The following is a 23145-nucleotide window of genomic DNA, read 5'->3' as shown; positions in this document are numbered from 1 at the left end:
AATCTAGTTTTTCCCACACAACTGATTGAATGGGGTCTGTTGTAACAGATCTAAACAATAGCAGATTTAAATGCCCTTTAACTCCATATTAATCTTGCTGGTGTCCACCCCGAAGTGATTTATTGACTCTCTTCTTAACGTCGTACAATACAATTTAGAAGAGCAGGAATACATGTTTTAGGAAGCCAGAATTTATATACAAGTATGCTGCTGTTTAGATCACTGTAAATAGACCCCTGTCTTGGGAACTGCTCACCACTATTGCAATAAACTAAGATATTAATCACAAGTCATTTCACACACTCCAAATGCAGCTTACAGTAGTATATTCTCTTATAGTCTTCTTACATGTTGGGGACCAATGTTTTTGGTTCTGAAGAAACAATGCATGAGATTGTTCTGAGATTATATTTACATCACATGATTTTAGATCACAGCGACCTTCTTTTTCTTAGTTCTGTATGTTACAAATGAACCCTGTTGGCTCACCAGAAGGTAATATGAGGATGTTGTCTTTAACACTTAACGCTTGTGTCTGATTGTTGCCATGCTAGGATAGGATCCAGTGGAGTGAGAGCATGTGTAGTGAGTGCTGGTCCTGCCTGTTAGAGCAGGGTATTAAAAACCTCCATTAAGCAGACAGTAAACTATCTAAACATCCATTACGCAACAAGCTATTAATACTCTACTTGTAATACTGAATATTTTGTTTTATAAATGGGATACTTTTTCAGATTTAAATGTATTAAAAACTGCACACAAATTTAAGGTTAACTTTTTTTTTTTCCTTCTGTGTTTCAGATCCCCAGCTCAAGGGTATAGTGACCAGGTTATATAGCAGGCAAGGCTACTACTTGCAAATGCACCCAGATGGATCTCTTGATGGGACCAAAGATGACAGCAGTAATTCTTGTAAGTATTACTGATACAGATTGCATGCAAATTCCCAATAATGATGATGTGCAGTGTTGTACCCCACTGAAAAGCCCCACGAGGGCAAGCAGATATCTATGGTGGCTGTTTCGAGATGACATGACTGGGGCACATTCCTTTTTGCTATGAACATGAATAATGCATTAGTCAAGTTTCATCATTACAGTGGGGTTTGCAGTTTTTACAATTCTTACTATCTAGAATATGTAAAAAAAAAAAAAAAAAAAAACACATTGTGAGTCCCATTCACTGCATTCCAAAACAGTAGCATTTGCAATATTCATACTGAAACAATCACAGTAAACACATTATGCAAAAGCACATTACTTTTTTTTAATGGATTACAACATTGTTTTAAATATGATTGATTAAGTTGGTCTGGGAGGGTCTTCCCTTGGACTGTCTTGGAATTAGTACCTGCACGTACATGGGTATCTTCTATTTCAGTGTGTTGGTATATGAAGTCATATGCATATATCAATAGTTGTATGGAATTTTACATTTATGCCTTGGAACCATACACTAAGAGCTATATTCGTAAATAATAAAAGAGAAATTTCAACTGTTGCTCAGAAATTCTATTGGGCTACGGATTTATATAACTGTACTTGCAGTAAACAAAATGCCTACTGTAGAAGCCTGAAAGAAACTAAGAGAAATATGTATTATAAACAAAAAATATACAAATCTGTGCACAGGAGTGGATAGTGTTACCTACTGCAAGAATATGCCTCTGCCCTGCTTTTTAATTAGATTTTTAATGTGTAAAAATGTTACTTTGACAAGCAATATAGTCATAACAATAACACTGGGTCCAGCAGAGGATTTTTTTGGATAGATATAGATATAGGAAATATCTACTATCCAATATCTACTAGTAATTATATATCATGTTTTGATTCTAAGTATATGTGTACAATATATTAAGCCACCATTTTTTTTTTTGTTTGTCTATAGCAATAGTTAACTTTCTAGACACATTGCTCATATTTGTATGGGTGTTTGTTGTGTTTACAGCTTTGTTCAACCTTATACCAGTGGGACTCAGAGTTGTTGCTATTCAGGCCATGAAGACAGGGTTATACATAGCCATGAATGGAGAAGGTTATCTGTACACATCAGTAAGTACTATGCTACACTTTGCTAAATGTGATTACACTTAGTGGTGGGAAACAGGAAAATTCCAAATGTCTGCATTTTCATTTGTTTTTTTCAACAGGGGGCTTTGAATTATCTTTGGTGCTCCCGCAGCTTAGGGAGACAAAATCGTCAAGGACTGTTTCTCCTTAGCCTGCTACAGTGGAGCTTTCTTGTGTCTTTTCCTTTGCACTTGCTTCAAAGCAGGGTTGTGACAGGATAGTGTCACGATCAAGGCTGTTAAATGTTAAGAAGTAGACCCAGAGGCAGAAAGCTGCAGTTTAAGTGCTAATGCGCCAGTTTATTAACAAACAAACAGGAACAAAATAAAGGAGCAAACAAAACACAAGGACAAAAGCTGGGTTCAAATAAAAGGTTTAAACAACAATAAATAATCTAAACAAACACTTTTTATTGTTCAGGCTGGGCCATCGCCTTCACTCAATTGTTAGCTCCCTAAACTCACCCAGCCAAACAAAAGACCTGGTTTCCTTTTATATAGCATGTGGCTGGGGCTTGTTTGACCATCAGTGATTCTATAAAGGCCCCAGACACATTCCCTACATGGATTCTGGCAAAATAATTAAACTTTATTTACACAATACACCAACACGACACTATTTACACTTACAGGGCTTCCACCCTGCCACAAGGGTCCTAAAACCTTCTTGGTAAGCATGAACACATGCATAAACATTAGAAAAAAAAAAAAGAGAGCGCTGGGAGAGAGCAATCCGTCAAACTGAAAAGACCTCTGAACCCTAGCGTGAGTCAGCTCATTGATTGACATATTGCTGTGCATAAACAGCTCGTCTGCGAGCACATCATTCAGCCACCAGGAAGTGTGCAGGCTTGCAGATAACAGGAGAAAATAAGAGATAAAGGGGAAAGCTAGTTATCATTAGCAATAATCACTCTCTTCATATTCCACTCACTCGCTGCTGAGCCGAAATGGTTTTTTAACAAAAAGAAGTATGTACAGTATGTAAAATCTGAACAACTTAATCCCTTCATGACAGTTGACCAGAAACTATAAATAATTGCTTTGCATCAAATTGACTTAGACCATAGTGTGAATGTTACTGGGATATGATTGACAAGTGTATTGTTGTTAAAAGTTAAAGTTTATTCCTTGGTAATCATATTTCAGAATGTGTTTTCAATGGTTCTCTTAAAGCGCACCCTGATATAACCTGGTATGAGGCCCACTGTCGATTTGGACCCACTAACTGAAAGATGTGCTCACTACAAATGCATGGCTTTTCCTTATCTGTCACCTAATTGCTACAAAATACAGTGCAAAAGGAAATACAGTTTCAATGATACAGGCTATTTAAATACACAGATATAACAATACAGCTATATCTAGAAAGGAAACTGCAGTTACATTTGAAAGCTTTTTCAAGCATTCTTGCAAACCTTTAGAAATGATTAATTTGTTTAGCATCTCTGCAGGGGATATCCCATAATAACCTGTTTGAGATACATATTTTCAATGTTATGGAAACTGACACATTGTAGTCTTTCTGGTTTCCAAACAGTTTGAGATATTGGCTCCCTGTTCACTACACAATATTCAATTGTAGCGGTAGGTATTGTACCTAATATGGTGACAGACCGGTTTGACATTTAATTTTTCAGTGTTGTTTCAATGTAGGAATCATCATTAACCATTCCACTAGAAAATTCACTCTTTGTGTGGTTCCTAAAGCATTAAAGGATAAGTAGGTTGCTTAATGCTTGTTTATGTGTGAATAGGGATACAAATCCTCTTTGGGCTGTCTGCAGCAAATTTCTCACCGGCCTTCACAAAAGACATTTCTTAAAACGTCTGTTACTAAGGCCTTGACATGAAATATTTGAGTTGCACTGTTAAAAGCTTGAAAGCTCCTGTTAAATAATTGAGGGTACATTTCCCTCCCACACACAAGGCACCGAGGAGCTTGTCTGAGAAGACAGCTTTGTAATGTGACAGGTGATGGTTATGTGTGTGGTGCAATAGAAACCAACAGAAAACGTTAACCTATTTGGTGGTTTCAGGGGTGCAGCTAGGGCCCCCTGCATCCTATCATTTACTTTCATCAATTAAATCTACTTTATTTAGCCATTAGTCACCCCTATCTAACAGTCTTGTGTTTGTTTAATTTCCTTCTCCTCCTCTCGAATCTCAACCACATTTGCATCAGTCTCCTCTGGGGGGGTTAGTGATTCCACTTTCTGCAACCCTTTTCGAAGCTTTGCTTCCGCGAGCCAGAGGAATGTTAAGCATGCATGATCCCTCGTCTTCTTCTTTTTCAGGTTCAAATGCCTCTATTTATGTGAGGGCCCCCAAGCGGTGGGACCCCTCTATTACATGTTGGGCTTTCAGAACCTCTCTCATGTGTTTTAATACATACTAATCCATGTTTTTCTTTTTTCGGTTCACAAGCCTCTTTGTATGTCGGGTCATCTCAGAGAAGGTGACCCCTCTTTGTATGTCGGGTTACCTCAGAGACAGTAACCCCCTTCCTGTTTGTCGGGTCTCCTCAATGATGGAATACCCCTACTATATGTTGGGCCTTGAAGAGGCTCTCTACATGTTTTATATGTTACTAACTCCATGTCTTTAAGCACTACATCAGAAAGGGCTTGCTATTGTACACCCTAGAAAATGAAAAAAATGGGATTTACTGAACCCCGCACTTCATTTTGATCTAGCGGAATGGAACAAGTGATATATATTTGAGCAGTTTTTGTTCACTGAGATTTAGATCAAATAAGGAGAAATGGCATCTCTGCATCACATTTTCAATTTTCCTGGGTAGTACACTGTTGGAATTTGTTCAGACCAGTACAATTTCTGTAAATCTCCTTCTATAGAAAAAAGTTTGGCGTTTCATGCCCTAATGGTTTCTTAAAAGTTTTCCACCTCAATTCACTCCATTGGCAGGCAGCAGGGGTTTCTTTATCTCACGCCCACACTTGTTAGTACTATCTTTCATTAATGCCAATTTGACTCACTGCAGCATTGTGGTGACCCTGTAAAATTTTGCCCAATGGAAAACTCTAGAATGGTTTTACACTCAATGCAATCTCTTACAGTAGATCTGAACTACTGTAATAATAGATATAATGGTGGACAATAGCAGATATTTATTGTAACATAAAACCTCTCCCATTTTCCAGAACTCTATGAAATGTAACAGAAATCATTTTAAAGCAACCGTGGTAAACGTGAGTCTTTCTAATTGATGTCACTGTGAAGGATTGTCCAGTTTACTTTGAATCTTAATAAAAGCAAATACTGCGTAATATGAAAGTAATGTTAGCAATATTAGACAGCACTACATAGATACAGCGGTGTTTTTTGAACGTGTACATTCTGATATATATATATATATATATATATATATATATATATATATATATATATATATATATATATATAATATATATACTTGGAATGTTATATAGACGTATTGCAACAATTAGACGTAATATAGATCTGAATAATATCATATATATTTATATATATATATATATATATGATATATATACATATACATCTCAGTGAACAACTGTGCATGAGGAAACAAGCAGAATTAGTGGAGGAAACAAGAAGAATTGTGCACCCTGTAATACAATTTGGGATGCTTTCACTATCTCCATGCAAGTGCACTGCAGGCAGGGTAAAATTCATGCATTGCCATCCCATTAAAAAGAAAAAAAAAACAATAAAACATTATGAAACAAAAACCCAGAGATAACACACGAGTGGCATAGATGTTGAAAGCTATATCTCACCCTTTTTAATTTTGAGAAAATAATGCATAGAAAATTGTTATGCTATTCTCCATGCTTTGGATATACTGTAAGTGAGTCATTTTTATTGCTTACTCCTGTTGTATAACCTTTATGGAGAATACACACAGTTTAAGTTCATACTCGAAGCAAACAAACCTGAAAGCTGTGATTATTTTGAAGGGCACTACTGCTTTAATGTATGCGTGCTTGCAAAATATTCCCAGTAATTGTTACCTAATATATATATTACAATCACTCTGTAGACATTTTTCCTATATGAAAGATGCACATGTATGTCAAATTTGATTTTAATTGGCAACAACAACAAAAAAAAAATGAAATGCCTTTTGTGTTTTTTTTTCAATGCTGCACTTTCGTCATGAAGAAAGACAATCTACATTGAAAATACAGGAGCTGCATTTGGGAGCTTTTGTTTAGGAAAATCAATTCAGAATGTTTTGTTTTTTTATACTATGGGCTAAATTCTGGTACACAGAAAAAAGCTGTGTACTTTTATCCATGGCATACCAAATACAATTGTAAAATGAATAGATGCATCTTAAAACTATTTACAAGTCTCTGCATTAACTATATGAATTGTTTATTCATATTTTGGCAACTTTCTTGGGTGTGTTTTTACTTTCTGAAAACAAAATGGCTGATAAATATTTCTCTAGAAAAACATAACATACATCCCAGTTGTTTGCCATTTATTTTCTTTACAAGAATTCGGACTGCCAGAAGATTCAGACTTTGGCTCATCTTCCCTGTGCCAATCATATAGCTTTCCTATGACTGACGTGTTTTCAAAATGTATGTCACATAGTAAAATGTAAGACCCAATGATAGCAATACATATTAGGTAAGATTTACTGTGTTTATTGCATTGCTTCTGTGTATTTTAAGGGTACTCTGTGACTCCAGGGTTCAGACAATCACTTAATTACTAAGGTCATGTTTTATTTAACAAATTAGGTCCCTTTCAAGATTAACATGATAGCAGATGTTAATGTTTCAAAATTCCCTGTTGCAGTGTAGTAATTGAAGTCAATTATTCAGATTTTTACAAACCATATCTTTATGGAATACTTGGTTACATTTTTTGTTGCAATTACAAATCAAGCAGCATCTTTAAAAACAAACCTTTTTTTGATTGACTGATATCAACTAAGATAAAAAACAGTGTGTTATCAAGTAAAAATTGCTGCCTCCCCATTTAGAGGGGTAGGAGAATTAAATAACTATTCAAGAATTAGCCAGGGCAGGAAGGATTTAGCCAGGCCTGCGTGTTTACCTCAATTGGTTAATGAAATCCCCTGTTATGGGCTCTTAAATGACTAGTGAGTAGACAGGACCCTCATTTAACATTTCACCTGCAGAAGATAATGAACAGTGCTCCCTGCTGAGCCACCATTGCATCTTCATGCACTACAGTACCTGGGGCTCCATGTCCATACTGACCAGGCTCAACTCTGCTTCTGGTAAATTGCATTAGAAGTAGAATCCAAGTTGTTTTTGGCTACAGACTAATGCAAAGGAAACCTCATTAAAAACTTGGAAGATCACATTTAGCCTTGTGATTGTGTTTTATGTCCTGCAGGCATTGAATCCAGCAGTTTTAGTTTGTATGTCCTGTCAGACTGCATTATTTCAGAATGATTTTACTGTATGATTTGCAGTTGCCTCGTGTTTTTAAAGATTTGTAATAAGGATTGGTTCCCAAATATAAGCTATCTTAAGGACTGAACCATTCAGCATTTATACAATTGAAAAATGTTTTCACTGCCAGTACATGGATGGAACTGTTTTTTTTTTCCCCCCTCTCCTCAATGTTGAGCACATGTCAGACACCTGTGATTGAGGAAATAGCAGAAACCCAGCTTCCTGTTTTAATGGTCAACATGTTTGATATGTACATACTTACCAGGGTCCAAAAAGAGCAAACAACTATTCCATGGATTATTATTATCCATCCATTATCAATAACAGCTTAATCCTTTACCGGGTCATAGTGAGCCAGAGCCTAACCCGGCATACACAGGGCTCAAGGCAGGACTACACCCTGGACGGGACGCCAGTCCATCGCAGGGCACCACACACACACACACACACTCACACTGAGGGCAATTTAGAGTGACCAATCAACCTGAACAGCATGTCTTTGGACTGTGGGAGGAAACCGGAGTACCTGGAGAAAACCCATGTAAACACGAGGAGAACATACAAACTCCAGACAGACAGACCACCTAGGCCAGAGTTGAACCCAGGAAGGACCCTGTGAGGCAACAGCGCTCACCACTACACCACCATGCCGCCATTATTACTAATGGTCAACATGTTTGATATGTACATACTTTCCAAAAAGAGCAAACAACTATATATATATATATATATATATATATATATATATATATATATATATATATATATATATATATATATATATATATATATATATACACACACACACACACACACACACACACACACATATATATATATATATATATATATATATATATATATATATATATATATATATATATATATATATATATATATATATATATATGATATATATTGATATATATATTGATCTCTTGCAATTCATTTCTTCCTAGTGGCTGATGAATTAATAATGCTGACATCAGCATAAGACCCTTACTGACCTCTTGACTACAGAGCTTGCTCTTTTGTTGAATGGTAAGAGCTCGTCTTTGAACTGTTTTGGTTTGTGGCTTGTGCCCAGCCCTTGTCTAACCAATCGGTTCCATGGGTTGAGATACAAACTCATTACAGTGGCACTCGATGGGAAGAATTCTGACCCCTGTGGTAGAACCAGGTAATTAAATATTCATGTTCTCTATGTTATTATAGCTGTAGAATGTATTCTGGCTTGCGAATGATTCTAAAGTCGCTCTGAATCCTTGGGGACAGCAAATGGTCGTGGTTATGAGATGTTGAAATGCCTCCTTGAGCCTAGGTGGATGCCCATTTGTGTTTATGCTAGAGCATGAGCTTTGATTAAGCAGGGGGAAATCTGATCAGTTAATAATACTGACAACAGCATAAGACATGTACTGTACTTCTATTGTGCTGTACCTGCTGAGTCATGTGATTCTCTCATAATTCTCACAACCAGGAAATCATACATGCTTAATGTACTTTGTGTTATTTCATAACCTTTCAGCTCTATTTGTACTAAAGAACAATTTTATATATTGTGTACAACACCTTTTGTTGTATAAAAGATGTGTTCACATGCAATACACAACACAGTGCCTCTGACAACCATTGCTTACTGTGTTGTTAAGTAAGCTTTACCACAGGAGTGATACATTGCAGCTATCGCACACTGGGGGAAAGTATTTTTCTCTTCTTCATTTGTAGTAAAAGCTAAAAATCAGGAGCTTATGGGATCTAAAAAGATTTTTACCGTAACTTCCTGCACAAAATAATGACTTTTGTCAAGGGCTTAGGCTTGTAACAGTAGAGTTATTGATATATTGCCACTCTTGTGTTTCTGACATACAGTATTATCACATACGGCAAAAGAGATGCACACTTCTCCCTGTGCACCAGTGTATCAGAACAATTAGGTTTCATTTTCAGTCCCATCCAGTCCTGTCAAGACATACTGTAGATAGCCAGGTCAAAGTGTAATATCATTTTCTATTACTATGAGCAACTGTATATATATGTGTGTGTGGTTGTGCGTGTGTTTGGGTGTGGGGGGGTGTTACCTATATAAACTATTTAAACCTTCAAGCATCATGGTACTCGGCTTGTTTATCCATTTATTTTATTTTATTCTTCTATATTGTACATTGTTTAATTAGATTTTTTCTAAAACTACAAATTTTAGGTCACTCCTGTTATGCTTCTTCTTTGTATGTAGCTGTTGTATTATCAGAATACCCCTCCTAGAGCAATGGTTTATTTTTGTCTGACAGATAATAACAAACGTGTTAAGACTGAATGAAAAGGATATTGATTTACAGAGCAAAACTACTAATGTAAAAATAGTTCTATGGGAGGAATGCAATTAATTTTTTTTATTAAAGGACCATATAAAAGAGCTTGCTAACATTTCTGCTTTTATTGAGTGTCTGATATTTAAGTTGTGTGTAACTGTATATTATCTTGATTGTGATTAGGATCTTCGCAATTGTTTTTGACTATTTAGCTCTTAACATGTTTGATCCTCCACCACAGAATGCAGAGCACTATGGATGATTGATTATTGATTTGCTTTTGGCAAGTAAGTACTTTTTTTGCCAAATTTCATCTCGCCAAATGGTATTAGGAAACTGATTTAGCATTTGTGGCCAAGACTGAAAATAAAATGATTTAATGATGTTGCGCATCTCTCGTTCCCCACTGGATTTCAAACATGACGGTTCTCTGAATTAATTGGAAACCTAATACTTTCTAGCTAAGCTCTCTGGATGGGTTTCTGCATTGTTCTTGCTGAATGACCAGGAAATTCTCAGTGGGCATCAACCGATAGTTTAATTTCTTTATCTCATGTACATTTATCTATGTTCTGCAGGCGACAGTGCTTTGAGATTGGTAGAATGTGATGTGTGAGAATAATGGCATTCTAATTAAATAAATGAATTATCTCATACGAGCACATGTGTTAACACTGAGTCCATGTCCTGTAGCCAGTTTCCCTACTGCAAACTCTCAAAGGAATTCAGAGTGGCAGTATGTTTTCATATCACATACATTATGTATATTAATATTGAACGGTGACTTGAAATCAGGAACAAGTAGGCTAATTTGAAGGCCTTTAGTGTAAGGGATCTTATCCGTCATTTTTATGGCATTCCTTAAAAAAAAAAAAAAACCTTTATGGGGATAGTCAGAACACCATTCCATCTAGCTTCAGGCAAAATTTGGGGGGTGTCGGAGAGGTCCCCTCTCTCACTACGATCTTCATTTCCTACCTCAATCCTGTCTCAATCCAGTCCTCCCGCATTGTCCAGATGAGGCCAGCCGCGCGTAGTTCTGGGTAGCTAAGGTCTTGAAACCTCCAACGATACGTCAGTCTCGGGTGGGCAGAATGGGGTGCTTCTCTTTGGCTATCATATCTGTTAATCTATATTCATCTATATAAGGATGGCTCTTACTTCAGGACTTTGTCTTGCGTTTGTTTTTCTGCTTGCAAAGCACTCAGCAACTGATTCATCTTTTGACCAGCTGAGCTATTTATAATTTAAGTAAGTGGAAATAACATCTCCTATACCAGAATATCATCTCTGAAGAATTACCACAATGGATTCTGATCTTTCTTCAATCTAATGCGAGGATATACAGTCTGGGCAGCTATCTCCAGCAATCAACATTGTGCTCAGGCTCGTATCATATCCTCTGCTAAAACCACCAAGCCAAAGCACGGCGTCCTCCCGACCAAAGCGGAAGAGCCCCAGGCAAGCACCAGTTCCAGGGCAAAAACAGCTGCTTTTCAAACACTGGCCAGTTGCAGGATTGCTGAAGGTGCTCTTCGACTCTGGGACCCAAATCCCCCCCAAAGCCAACCGTGACGCTTAGCTTTTGTTGCTCTGCAACATCCAGGATGCAGAGCCCATCTTTCCACCTGCTAAGTGCGGCTGTGCCGCTCTGCAGTAGCCACCTCCTGCCCAGGCACAGCAGTGGATTTAACATAAGCAGCACCTTCCAGCAGAGATTCACATAACAAGATTTCAAGGCATCAACAGAGCAATGCAACCTGCAAACTCAGACTCCAAATCCGGTCAGCGCTGCAGCCCCTTCCATCACTCATCAAGAGATATTCAAAGACATTTAAATAATTTATGCAGCCATTTTCAGAAAGCATTGCAGCAATTAACACTCGTTTTGACACCAAGGAAGCCCTGTTAAACTCTCTCCTGCCCTCAACCAGCACCATCACAGCAGAATCAGTACCAGCTTTCAATCTGACTTCAGCTACAGCAACAGGTATTCAGCCAGTCTTCACAACGAAACATTACACCCTATTTGTTGGACTCTGTAAACAAATCATTGAGGGTGAGGACATCAATCTTATTTCTATTATGATTGCAACAAAATAATTCATTGACCAACACGTAGTGAACTGTGGAGATATGTCTGTATCTTTAAAATCCAACAACCCCGTAGTTGAATACGTACTGACATTTTCTGTATATCGGGACATTCTTTGCTCTGCATTTCCTTACCGCCATGAGGAGTTGGACTCATATACATCATATGTGGTAAAGCTTTCAGTGAGATATGGAGGGACAATGTTCTATGCATTGGGCAATCATATCATCAGCTAGGAAACTCCTGATCATCATTTGTTCAACTGGGTCTTTGGAGGCTTGCGGGTCTGGGCATCCACTGTGAATTTTACTCATCTCTGCCTGAAAACAACCAGCACTGCCAGCACTAACACCCCACAGACTCCAAATACCCCTCTTCATTTCAGAAACTGGTTTTCGTCACCATTCCCGATCCACGCACCTTCCGCTGTCTCCCATAACAAAGACAAATATGGACAACCTATTAAATTATCAGGAGAAAAGCAAATTTTTGATAACTTTAATGTTTCATGTTTCAATACAAACTGCAGATTCCTGCACATATGTAACTTTTGGGATGACGCCCACTCCTGGATTATCTGTCCCCTGCATCCCAACAAATCACTTGCCACATTGTCAGTACGCACACCTATCAACATAGAAGCACTCGCGAAAGATCTCCTCTCTCACCCTGACCAGCAAATCACCCAGCACATCATAGACATCAATTTATTATTTTGTATTTGTACTACAGAGGTTATGTAAAGTCTTTTATTTTAGTGGACCGAAAATCTCACATGTTTACATATTTTTTAAATGTAACAACTTTTATTTGAGCATTTCTCACCAACAAATGTGGTTTTGCAAGATGTGCTTTTGCACTGGAGACTGCAGCTTTAAAGTTGAATGTTTGTTTTGTGAAAAGATTTGAAATGACAAAACAGTGGACATACTGCAGCAATGTTGAATTCTATTTCACCAGTCATTAAATATGTTAACTGCACTTCTTCTTTCTTTAGCGTGACTGTGTGCTGTGCTCTACTTTTGAATTTTAAGCATGTCTAATTGTAAACATGATTTATCTACCTAATGTTAAAACTACGCTGACTCGGCAGAATCTGATAGTGAATCTACAGTACATTGTACTCTGTGCATTTGGATACTAGACTTTACTGGATTGAGATCTAACAATTGGGCATGTCATATGTGAAGTCAACATTGTGCTCTTCAAACTAGTCTTTGATCTCTCCTGGACTAATGTTTATGTGCATTTTCATGTGTGTACTGTTCATTCCTATCAGGAAAGACAGCATACATTGCAGGATGAAATACTTTTTTGAGAAATGTAGGTAAGGCTGCATGTAACCTTGACGTTCCAGCTGAGGACAAGTTGGATGAGTTTGCACAATAATGTGTCATTGTTTATTGATAGAATGCAGTCTTGCATGCTGACATCTAAAACCAAGACAAATTGCCCAAACTTTTTGAAAATTCAGGAGGACATGCTAGACTTCTTTTGAGGTATGAGAATGAAATACAGAATGAATAGAAGATCAGATGAGAGAAGAAAAGATGGGAAAGCGAACCTGTGTGCTTAGTTTCTGGTTCAAAGCAAGGTCAAGGTGGTGGAATGGACATTGGTAAACCAGTTTGATTGAATCTGCCAGGAACTGAGTCATATGGTGATCCATGCATCCAGGACAAAGAAGGTCAAAAGGGAGAATAGGAGTTCATAGATTTGACATGTTGTATGCAGGTTTTATAATCGATTAATACAAATGGTCAGTATTACTTCTGAGAGAAAAAGACAGGAGTCAGTTGGCTTGGCAGTTTGCAATTGGCTGCTTGTGTAGAAGGGTCTGTCGCCCAGTGTTATTAGAGTTCAGAATTAATGAGCAGCATTTTAAGCACATGCAGGACTGTAGGAATAAATCCCCTAGAGCAGGAAATGTTCAGCATGGGAGTCAGTTTTGAGCAGGGGGGAAAACTAGACCCACAGCAGTCAGTGCGGAAAACAGCTGGTTGGGATGGAGTATATAGTGTGGATGGAGGCTAGGGTTGAGAAATACATGTTAATATACAAAGTCACTTAGTAATTTTATTACAATGGTAACTACTGGTAACTGTTGCTTGCTTAATATAAAATGTTACCAAAAATAAAGTATAGCCTACACAGCATTTGTGCATAACAGTTTGTGAAGGAATAAAACTCTGAGATTGTCTTTGGGTTTATTCAAGCAGATAGGTCTTTATAAGCACACGCTGCAGTATGGAGTCTATATCTGTGTGGCCTCTGCCCTTTTTAAATTGGCAGGGATGGGGTTAATTTCCCCTACCTGCCTGGGTTTATTATGTTCAGGTGGCTGGGGTTGATTAGTTGATTAAATGATTAACTTAATTAACGATCAATCACCGCCCAGCCACCTGACATAAAAGGAGGCCTCTGCTTCTCATTTGGGAGGAGGGAGCTGAGGAAGCAGGTTGGTGTTGGTGTTGGTGTTGGTGTTGGTGTTGGTGTTGGTGTTGGTGTTGGTGTTGGTGTTGGTGTTGGTGTTGGTGTTGGTGTTGGTGTTGGTGTTGGTGTTGGTGTTGGTGTTGGTGTTGGTGTTGGTGTTGGTGTTGGTGTTGGTGTTGGTGTTGGGGTTGGGGTTGGGGTTGGGGTTGGGGTTGGGGTTGGGGTTGGGGTTGGGGTTGGGGTTGGGGTTGGGGTTGGGGTTGGGGTTGGGGGCATTGCCCAGCCTGGAAACCTTGTTTTTGTAAGTTTGTTTTTGTATTGGGGTTTTTTTTTGTGTTTAAATCCCTTTATTTTGCCATTGTGCACTTTTGTTTTGTGTTATTTGTGATAAAATTAGTTTTTTTTTTGAACTACAGACTGTCTCTGGGCCTCTATCCACTTGCCAGCCTGCCACAGTCTGCTTGATAACTCAATAGACTGAAGCAAAAGAGGAAGACATAAGCATTTATACTAGGCCCCATAGGAGAAGTGAAGCGATGGGGTGGGAGTTCCCAGGCCCCTGGATAGGTTCTAGCAGCAAGACAACATGAGCACACAAGCCAATGAACTACAAGTTACAATGGTGCTCCTCCCAAGGAAAAAAACAGTAAGACAGTAAAAGGTGATAGACAGGTTCAAGTTGTTCAGGTCTGGAACTCTTTCATCTGCTAAGGAGTCAGCCTTAGATCATCCTTCCAACCTCCCTATGCCTTCTGTTTTCTTCTACCAAGCATTGCACCAGGAAGGGAGGAACACCTTATCCTTCCTGGTACCCAGATATACAGAAAGAAAGAGGCTCCATGCTGCTGAGAACAGCATAGAAAGATTCACTGAAGGCCGTTACTACGCCAACGGCAAAGTTCTAGGGAGAAAGTTTGAGAATGACATGAGAGTTTAGAATATTAGGAATAATGAGAAATCAGTTTGTATGTTAATATACACAAGTGCTTAGTAAATCTTATTACAATGGTAACTACTGGTAACTGACTTTGCTTGCTTAATATAAAATGTTACCAAAAATATGCTTCACAGTCCAATCATGGCCCTTGTGTTTCTTACACAGTTGGGTGACTGATTTGGCAGCAGCAATACAGTAAATAGGTCCTGTTGGCATTGTTAGTTTCATCACACAACAAACCTAAAGGCTGAGTTTAGTACTGCACATTGACCTCGTCATCAAAGGATGAGTTGTGGACCTACTTTATAACAAACTCTTCTTGATCTCATAAAAACAATATATTTAAAAAAAAAGCCAAAATACACAACAATGTGATATTGTAGCATTATTCATTACACTGCACATATGTGGCAGATCGATAATACCACTGTCAGTAACATTGAATTGTCAACTGTCTTCTGTTTTAAATTAACAAACTATTGCTGTATATAAACACATTATCAATCAATCTAAATTTCAAAAGCAATGTTGATGAAATTGTAGTAGAATCACCTTTCACTATTTCTGTGGCTTTTAGATTTTCTTGCCGAATACTTTGCAATTGGAAAGTCTGTGAACATGTACACCAATTTGTTGAACTAGTCACAGCATGTAAAGTTCTCTGCATGTCCAACTTTCTTGATCTCTGTTTTTCCTTTGGCAGTGAAAGATGTTATTGAAATGCTGGTGTTCTGAGCATCGCTGGTTTTTTGGTGATCTCTTGTGCTTACCACAAACATCATCATCATTCTTCTTTCTATGTCCCACTGTTAAAATCAGTCCTACACAGTTTATAGAACGTATGTATTTTTACAATGTCGCATTGGTTTATGTGAGAATATGTCCAAGAAGCTACAAATTTGGATGAATATATTTGTTTTAACGTAGACTAGTGGTCGGCAACCCTCAACCCGTGACGCATCTACCTGTCCCACTCATCCATCTAAAAAGACCTCCTAAGAACGAAAGTGAGTTAATGCTCTCTTCCATTGGTAAATATAAAATCAAAACATAACTGTACACTGCTTCTTTAAAAAGTGCGTAGTTTACTGTGTTAACAGAGTGCCGTTGCAAGGTATGACGTTTCAGTTCGCCCAAGAGTTTTGTTGCTGATTAAGCCCGCCAGTTTAGTTGAATACTTCTCTGTGGTAATAATTATAGTTGTAAAGAAAAGATCGGTTTGTTACCAGGTTAGTTGGTTAAAGATAGTGGAGAGCCCAGTTCTCCTGCTGCTTCTAAAGGCGGTGCAGTGGGGCTGTTCAAGAGAGCTGGGAGCTGGATTTTTTTTCTTATCAATCACAAAGAGAAGCTCTGTCAATTCCAAAATGATTCAATATTCAGAGACACTACGAAACTCTCCATTCTGCCTGTGAAGCAAAGTTTCCCTCGGGATCTGCCCTACGCACTCGGCAGCTTGCAGTGCTTAAGAGTGGTCTTACTTCACAACAGCAAGTGCTTAAAAGTGCTGTGTTGCAAAGTGATGTGGTGACTTTGGCAAGCTAGCGCATTGCTTGGCTTGGAGGGAGAATTATTAAGAGTGCTTTATCTAGTCTTCTGGGATTTTATTCGAGGAGTTAAAAAACTGAGAAGAGATTCTCAGGCATATAAGAAGCCTGCAACTCAGCAGACGCACAGTTTGTCACCGATTCAATGATATTTCAGAAAATTGGCCAATCAAACTTTTTTGCATGCTTCATCAAGTGAGGCATTTAGTGTAGCTCTGGACGTGTCGAATGACAACAGCAATGTTGCTCAGCTTTGCATGTGGATTCGATATGTGGACAATAAGTTAAATATAACAGGGGAATTTCTGGACCTGGTAGGATTACATGGGCGTACGCAAAGGTCTGACTTTTTCAAAGCATTTGTAATTTTTTTTAGAATGTGTGCTATGCCATTAGAGAAACTAGTTATGACACAACAGATGGCTGTTCTTCTGTGGTGGGTAGAAATCGTGGATTTGTGACATTGTTGAGATCTCTAACCTAACTTGTTCGGGTGCATTGCATAATCCACCAGGAGGCACTCTGTGCAAAGCTAGACAAGAGAGACAGACTGAAAGCTGTGATGGACAAAGTGGTGCATATTGTTAATTTTATAAAGCTGGTGTAAAATATGATCAGCCAGAAGTCACATTAAGTAAGTAGTATATTTATGACTTTAAATGCTTTTTCTTTTATGTTGATGTGTTCAATCCTTTATTATATTCATAATGTTTTTATAATGTAATATATAGCTCTTTTTAAAATCATTTTGTCTTGTAATTGCGGTCTTGCGGCCCTTGGAGTTGTTTGATTAACTTAAGTTGCCTACCACTGTCATAGATGGTCAACTGCTGAATGCATGCCTGCCACATGCTACCCCTGGGTCCTAAAACCTGTTAGGTACCGACAGGGATTGCAGTAACAACAGAGAGTACATGCCTTTTGCAGAAACTAAAGGTTTGCTGACATAAGGGGATTGGACAGTAATGTTGAGCAAAATATGGGAGAAAATATCCTGGGAGTTGTCTGTGAGATATATCCTAAAATCGTGAGAGACCCGGCAAATAAGGGAGAGTGGACAGTTGTGCTACGTCATAGGAGGCTGTGGAGGCTAGGCCTATATGTAATTCTGTAAAAGTAATAAAAAAAGCTTAACTTACGTCATGCTTTCCAAGGTATACTGTATTGCTATCAGCTAATGTAGCCTCAAAATGGGTGTGTATTCTGTGTGTCTTTCACCTGCAATCACCCTCTGTCTATCAAGTTTCACTGTATTTGTATTGGCTACACGATTCAAGCATGCGGCTAGCCTCTACCACTCACTGTTAGACTTAATCTGTTGACAGGCAGGTTTTGGGTTATCGGTGGCTACTCCCTTGTTTCTATTTCCATACAGTACACTGTCGTTTCTTTTTTTTTTTATTTATACACCATTTTCATCGCTTTCAATTGAGAAAAAAATAAATAAATAAAATAACTTTTTATTTTTTTTTTTAAAACTTTTCTAAAACAGAGAAAAGTCTCTTTTTCTCGCAATTATCATTATTTTATCGTGTGTTAAAGTCTTAACCATTTATAGACACTGTCTATATATTTTTTTAAATTATATATTATATATATATATATATATATATATATATATATATATATATATATATTATATATATATATATATATCACTATTGTGCGGGTTATTAAGATGGGTTATATAATGCAAGCATATAACAAGTAAGGTACATTAGGTTGTTCAGGACTATGTTTGTGATAATGCAGCACTTTACTAGTGATCAATCTAGCAGTGTTACCCTGAATCCTAGGAGTGTGAACATGAGCAAGAGGAATATAGAGTAGGACACATTGTTTTGCAGTACTATAACACTTTCAAATTGATCTGTCTAGCAGTGTATTCCTCTTGTCTGGGAGTTTGACATGTAGTTTGAAGAAAGAGGTATCAAGATAGCCAAATACCTGTGTGTGTATATATATATATATATATATATATATATATATATATATATATATATATATATGGTGATATCTTAAATATATACAGTTACATTAATTAATTTTGAATTAACAAAACCACTACCATCTTTAAAGAAATAGTAGGTCAATTACATCCATTTATTTAAACGTTGTTTTGTTCTAGGATTAGATCATTGTTCATATAAGGTTATTCAAATTTTGAACAAAAGGTCGATAAGCTTCAATCATGTTCTGTTCCACCCATGTACATAATATTATTATTATTATTATTATTATTATTATTATTATTATTATTATTATTATTATTAACACAAGGAAATTAAACCCTTGAGTTGTATAAGCTCATTTCCAAGACTCAACCATCTGTCACAACAATTAACCTTCTGCACATCTAACTGGAATAAACATTGAAAGAGAACAATGATATATCTGTTTATTCTTCTATATTGCACATTTTCTAATTGTATTTCTTCTAAAACTACAAATTGTAGGTCATGCACAGTTTTCGCTCAAAAGAACCAAATTCCCAATGTTGTCATATGTTTATAGATTATATACATGGACAAGCTTAGAATCTACATGAAACTGGTAAATGAAACAGTCAAAACAAACTAGACACACATGCAAAACATTTATAAATGCTACCAATATTACATGTTTACTATTTAATAACATGAAGCTGTTACTGCATAGTATATACTACACAATAAATTAAAAGTTCAGTCTGGTAAAATGTAGAAAACATTTATTTCATACCATGGATCGTTAATTTTAACGTCTTACACAGCTGTGCTGCTATAAAGGAATGGCGAGCTTATTTGACTCTGGGCAATTTAGGAGTCTGTTAAATGGTTGGCTCAGCTAGAAGAACATCTGGATGGTGACTCAAAGGTCTTGGGTTAGAACAACATTTCGGTCACAAATGTCATTCTGTCATCTAAAGTATATAAGCGCATAATAATAATAATAATAATAATAATAATAATAATAATAATAATAATAATAGCATAGAAATAAGTTTTAAATTGATTTTCAATGGAAATTACAATCAGTACTAATGCAATACAAACAGCTACGGTTTTGTCTAGTACATTGCACAACCACTGGGGTATTCTGCAGCACTACCAAAAATCTGCTACATCTGTGATTCTTTGGAAGGGCCTCTGGGTCAGACCTATTCTTCCAATTAGACAATTGTGACGCACAACCATTAGGCTGGACTGTCTGATTATAGTACCGTAACAGTAAATCATAAAAAAATAACACTCTACATATTCTAGTAATATAATGTCATGCAAGATGATTGCAAGTCATTTTTAGCAGCAGAGCAGTGGGTGTTAGCTGACTGAAATGTACAGTACTGTAGGTTCCAAAATATTATGAAACCAACATTAAACTGTGATTTTAATTGCTGTTTAACTTGCTTACAGGGATTTAGCCAAACGGTCACTAATATAGGTTTGACTGTATATTGAAGGAGGCACTTCCTCAACTAAATTGTGGACAATAACTTGTTTAAAGTGAGAAATTGTTTAAAGTGAGTGTCTTGTGCTGGTGGTCCTCTTATATTTTTTTAAATACTGTGCAATTGACTGATGTTTGACTGAATAGTGTTGACTTTGATATACAGTAATAAGGTAAATATATTTTATGTGGTTTGTTTATCATGCTAATCTCAATATGCATTGTCGCCTCTAATCTTTAGAAGAAATTTAAATAACAAAACAGTGAACGTGATATAAGGGCACTGTCTATCATTATTCTTTTGGCATATCTTCTGGCATTAGTTAATATGCATATTGGCCTCAAGTTGGTTTCACAACCCAAACAAAACAGCTCTGCAAAGTAAACAGTGCATTTTCACCTTACTTTCAAGTAACCTGTCAAGATAATTGTAAACTTGGTTGCTTTTCTGGAAGGAGAATCCGCCCGTAACCAATACGTCATCAGCAAGCACATAAAAGCTCTGTGTGTTATTCGTTCTTGTCACTTCTTTTTGTTTTGGCTGCTCAGTCAAGCGCTGGGAGTCCGAAACGGGAGTTGACTGCTTAGAGCCTGGAGGAAAGGCTGCCCTCAGCCACGGATTTCTTGAAGTTTCCCCCTAAAAAATGTTAAATATGTGATCAGGGTTTTTTTCCTTACCTGAGCGCTGAGCGGTTCGTATTTAGTAGTTCTGAGGGGTGCGTGCTCTGGTTTGAGAGGCTGGGGGACGGGCCGTGTCTCAGCTGCTGATTTTCATTAAATGCAATATTTGGGGGTTAGTGCCACTGTGGAGAGCATTAATAATTTATTATTCATTCATGGTTTGGTGGTCTCGTCTTTTGTGGGGAGGTGGCCCATAGTCAAGTCCTATCTGCGGCACTGGGATGCATGTAACTGTTCATGTATTTCCAAGCGGCCTCGCGCAGGTAGCCGTCGGGCACCCGCGGACGAGACCTCCTGCCAAATTTATATTTCACTCGGGCCCTGAGCGCCCTTCACAGTCAAATCATCTGCAATTGCAATCGCTATCATCATCATTCTTTCTTTCATTCACTGCCATTCATTTAAGCGGATTCTCCATGTTGAATATTATTTTCTTTCATTTTCTAAATAATGGTAATAACTCTGAAAAGAGGAATCCGGTCTTGTCATCACACCTTAAAACAGTGAACGAGTGGAAGATGCTGGTTGTGAAAATGACTGGACTATGAATAAGAATCATATTAAAAAAATGATAACCCTATAGAGACATTATCAGTATTCAAGCAGTTTGGGTGAAAATGCGAGCGATTTATACTGGTAAACCGGCGTTGATAATGCTGGGCATCCACATTAAGGGAACTCAGGTGCCTTGAGAAATCCTGAGGGATGTGTGGGGTATTTTCACAGTTGGGTGCCTGCTGCACTTGATTGATTGTTAATGTCATTGGGCTCACTATGTCATTACTATACATAATTTAAACCCTATGGTGAGAACATCTCCCGTTCCCTCTTCGCTCATGATGTACTACCAGCTTTAGGGAAAGTTAAAGCATTGCTATCAAGAGGGAGATGCTTGACAGATATATCGGTGCGTCTTTGTGTTGACCCAGGAACTAGATAGTCGCCTTGGCCCGTTTTGTCATGCCATAACTGGGAATGTTTGTTAAATATTTTAACTAACTATTGTACAACGAGAAACGATTTCCCATTCTTTTGTACCATTATAGATTTATAAAGATATCAGACTGATATCAGCTGTTACCTTCCCTAACCCTAAAGCTACTGTCTATTTAAAGTGGTCTAAAACAAGAACATTATTTGTGTTTTTACCTCAGTTAAACAGAGGAACATTTACCTGAGGCTATATCTTTCACTGTGAATAGTGAAAACAAATCCAAATATTCTATGTTGATAATCATTGTTATAGATACCATTTGAAAAGTACATCAAGACAGTAATGAAATCTCCTCCTAGCATCTGATGAGTTAATAATGCTGGCATCAGTATAAGACCTTCTTACCTCTTGACTACAGAGCTTGAGTTGAATTGGTAGTCATTTGTCTTTGAACCGTATGGTTTGCGGTTCATGTCTTTCCTTTGCTTTTCCATTCAGTCCAATGGGCTGAGATGTCAATTCATTACACAGAAAGGTAACCTCGAGGCTCCTAACATAAGAATAGACCTATGAATTGCAAAAAAAAAGCAGCAGCTTTTAAAATAATCTGACTTTAATGTAGGGCATCACCAATGCAGACACACAGTGTGCTTTAACAGAAAGGCACACTTGGTTTATTGGTTTGAACAGCAATCTAAAAGCCAGGCGAGCCTGGGCTCTAGTCCAAGTACATGGAGTCCCTTTGTGACATAGGAGGCAAGTTGTTTGAACTCTTTGTTGATAAAAACTGGAGCCTTGTGTTAACAAGAGATTTGCATCGCTCTCTAGATATTATAAAATATTAATGTACAACAAATGCTTTTACTTAAATATATCTTGTTTATCAGAAACTCTTTTTTTATTAGAAGTCCCTTAGCAGTGTGCATGCCTGATTTTCATTACATCTGCCAGCTACCAACTTCCAATTATCATGAAGTTTTTTTTTCTTTTCTTTTTTGTAATTTAGATGTTTTTTTTTGTACTGTTTTCTTCACTGTTGCCAGAGGTTATACAATCATTAGTCTTAAATTATTTCTGTGTCTGGGACATTTAAAATACTGTTTTCAGCACACAGTGGGAACAAGATGAGTCTGACAATATGTAAACAGAGGAGTACACTTTAAAGAGGTGGAGGGGTGGCTTCAATTGATGGAATGAAGTTTTAGCTTCAGGAAAATTATATGGAGCAGAGTATTCATAAGAGATCAGGTTTGAAATCTGCTGCT

General features: G+C 37.5%; 1 protein-coding gene across 4 annotated transcripts in view; it reads left to right on the top strand.

Moving 5' to 3' along the window:
• Positions 1–23145, top strand: part of LOC121327876 (fibroblast growth factor 14-like) — a 191437-nt gene that overhangs the window by 152654 nt on the left and 15638 nt on the right. For all 4 annotated transcript variants that reach the window (XM_041272174.1, XM_041272172.1, XM_041272173.1 and 1 more), the window contains 2 exons: positions 802–912; positions 1951–2054. In XM_041272174.1, coding sequence (XP_041128108.1) covers positions 802–912; positions 1951–2054 — 215 coding nt within the window. The remainder of the gene's footprint in view (positions 1–801; positions 913–1950; positions 2055–23145) is intronic.

Source organism: Polyodon spathula, chromosome 15 (genome assembly GCF_017654505.1).
Source record: "Polyodon spathula isolate WHYD16114869_AA chromosome 15, ASM1765450v1, whole genome shotgun sequence".
Classification (NCBI taxonomy): Eukaryota; Metazoa; Chordata; class Actinopteri; order Acipenseriformes; family Polyodontidae; genus Polyodon; species Polyodon spathula.
Note: the sequence above shows the minus strand (reverse complement) of the source record. Positions and strands in the feature narration are given on the sequence as shown.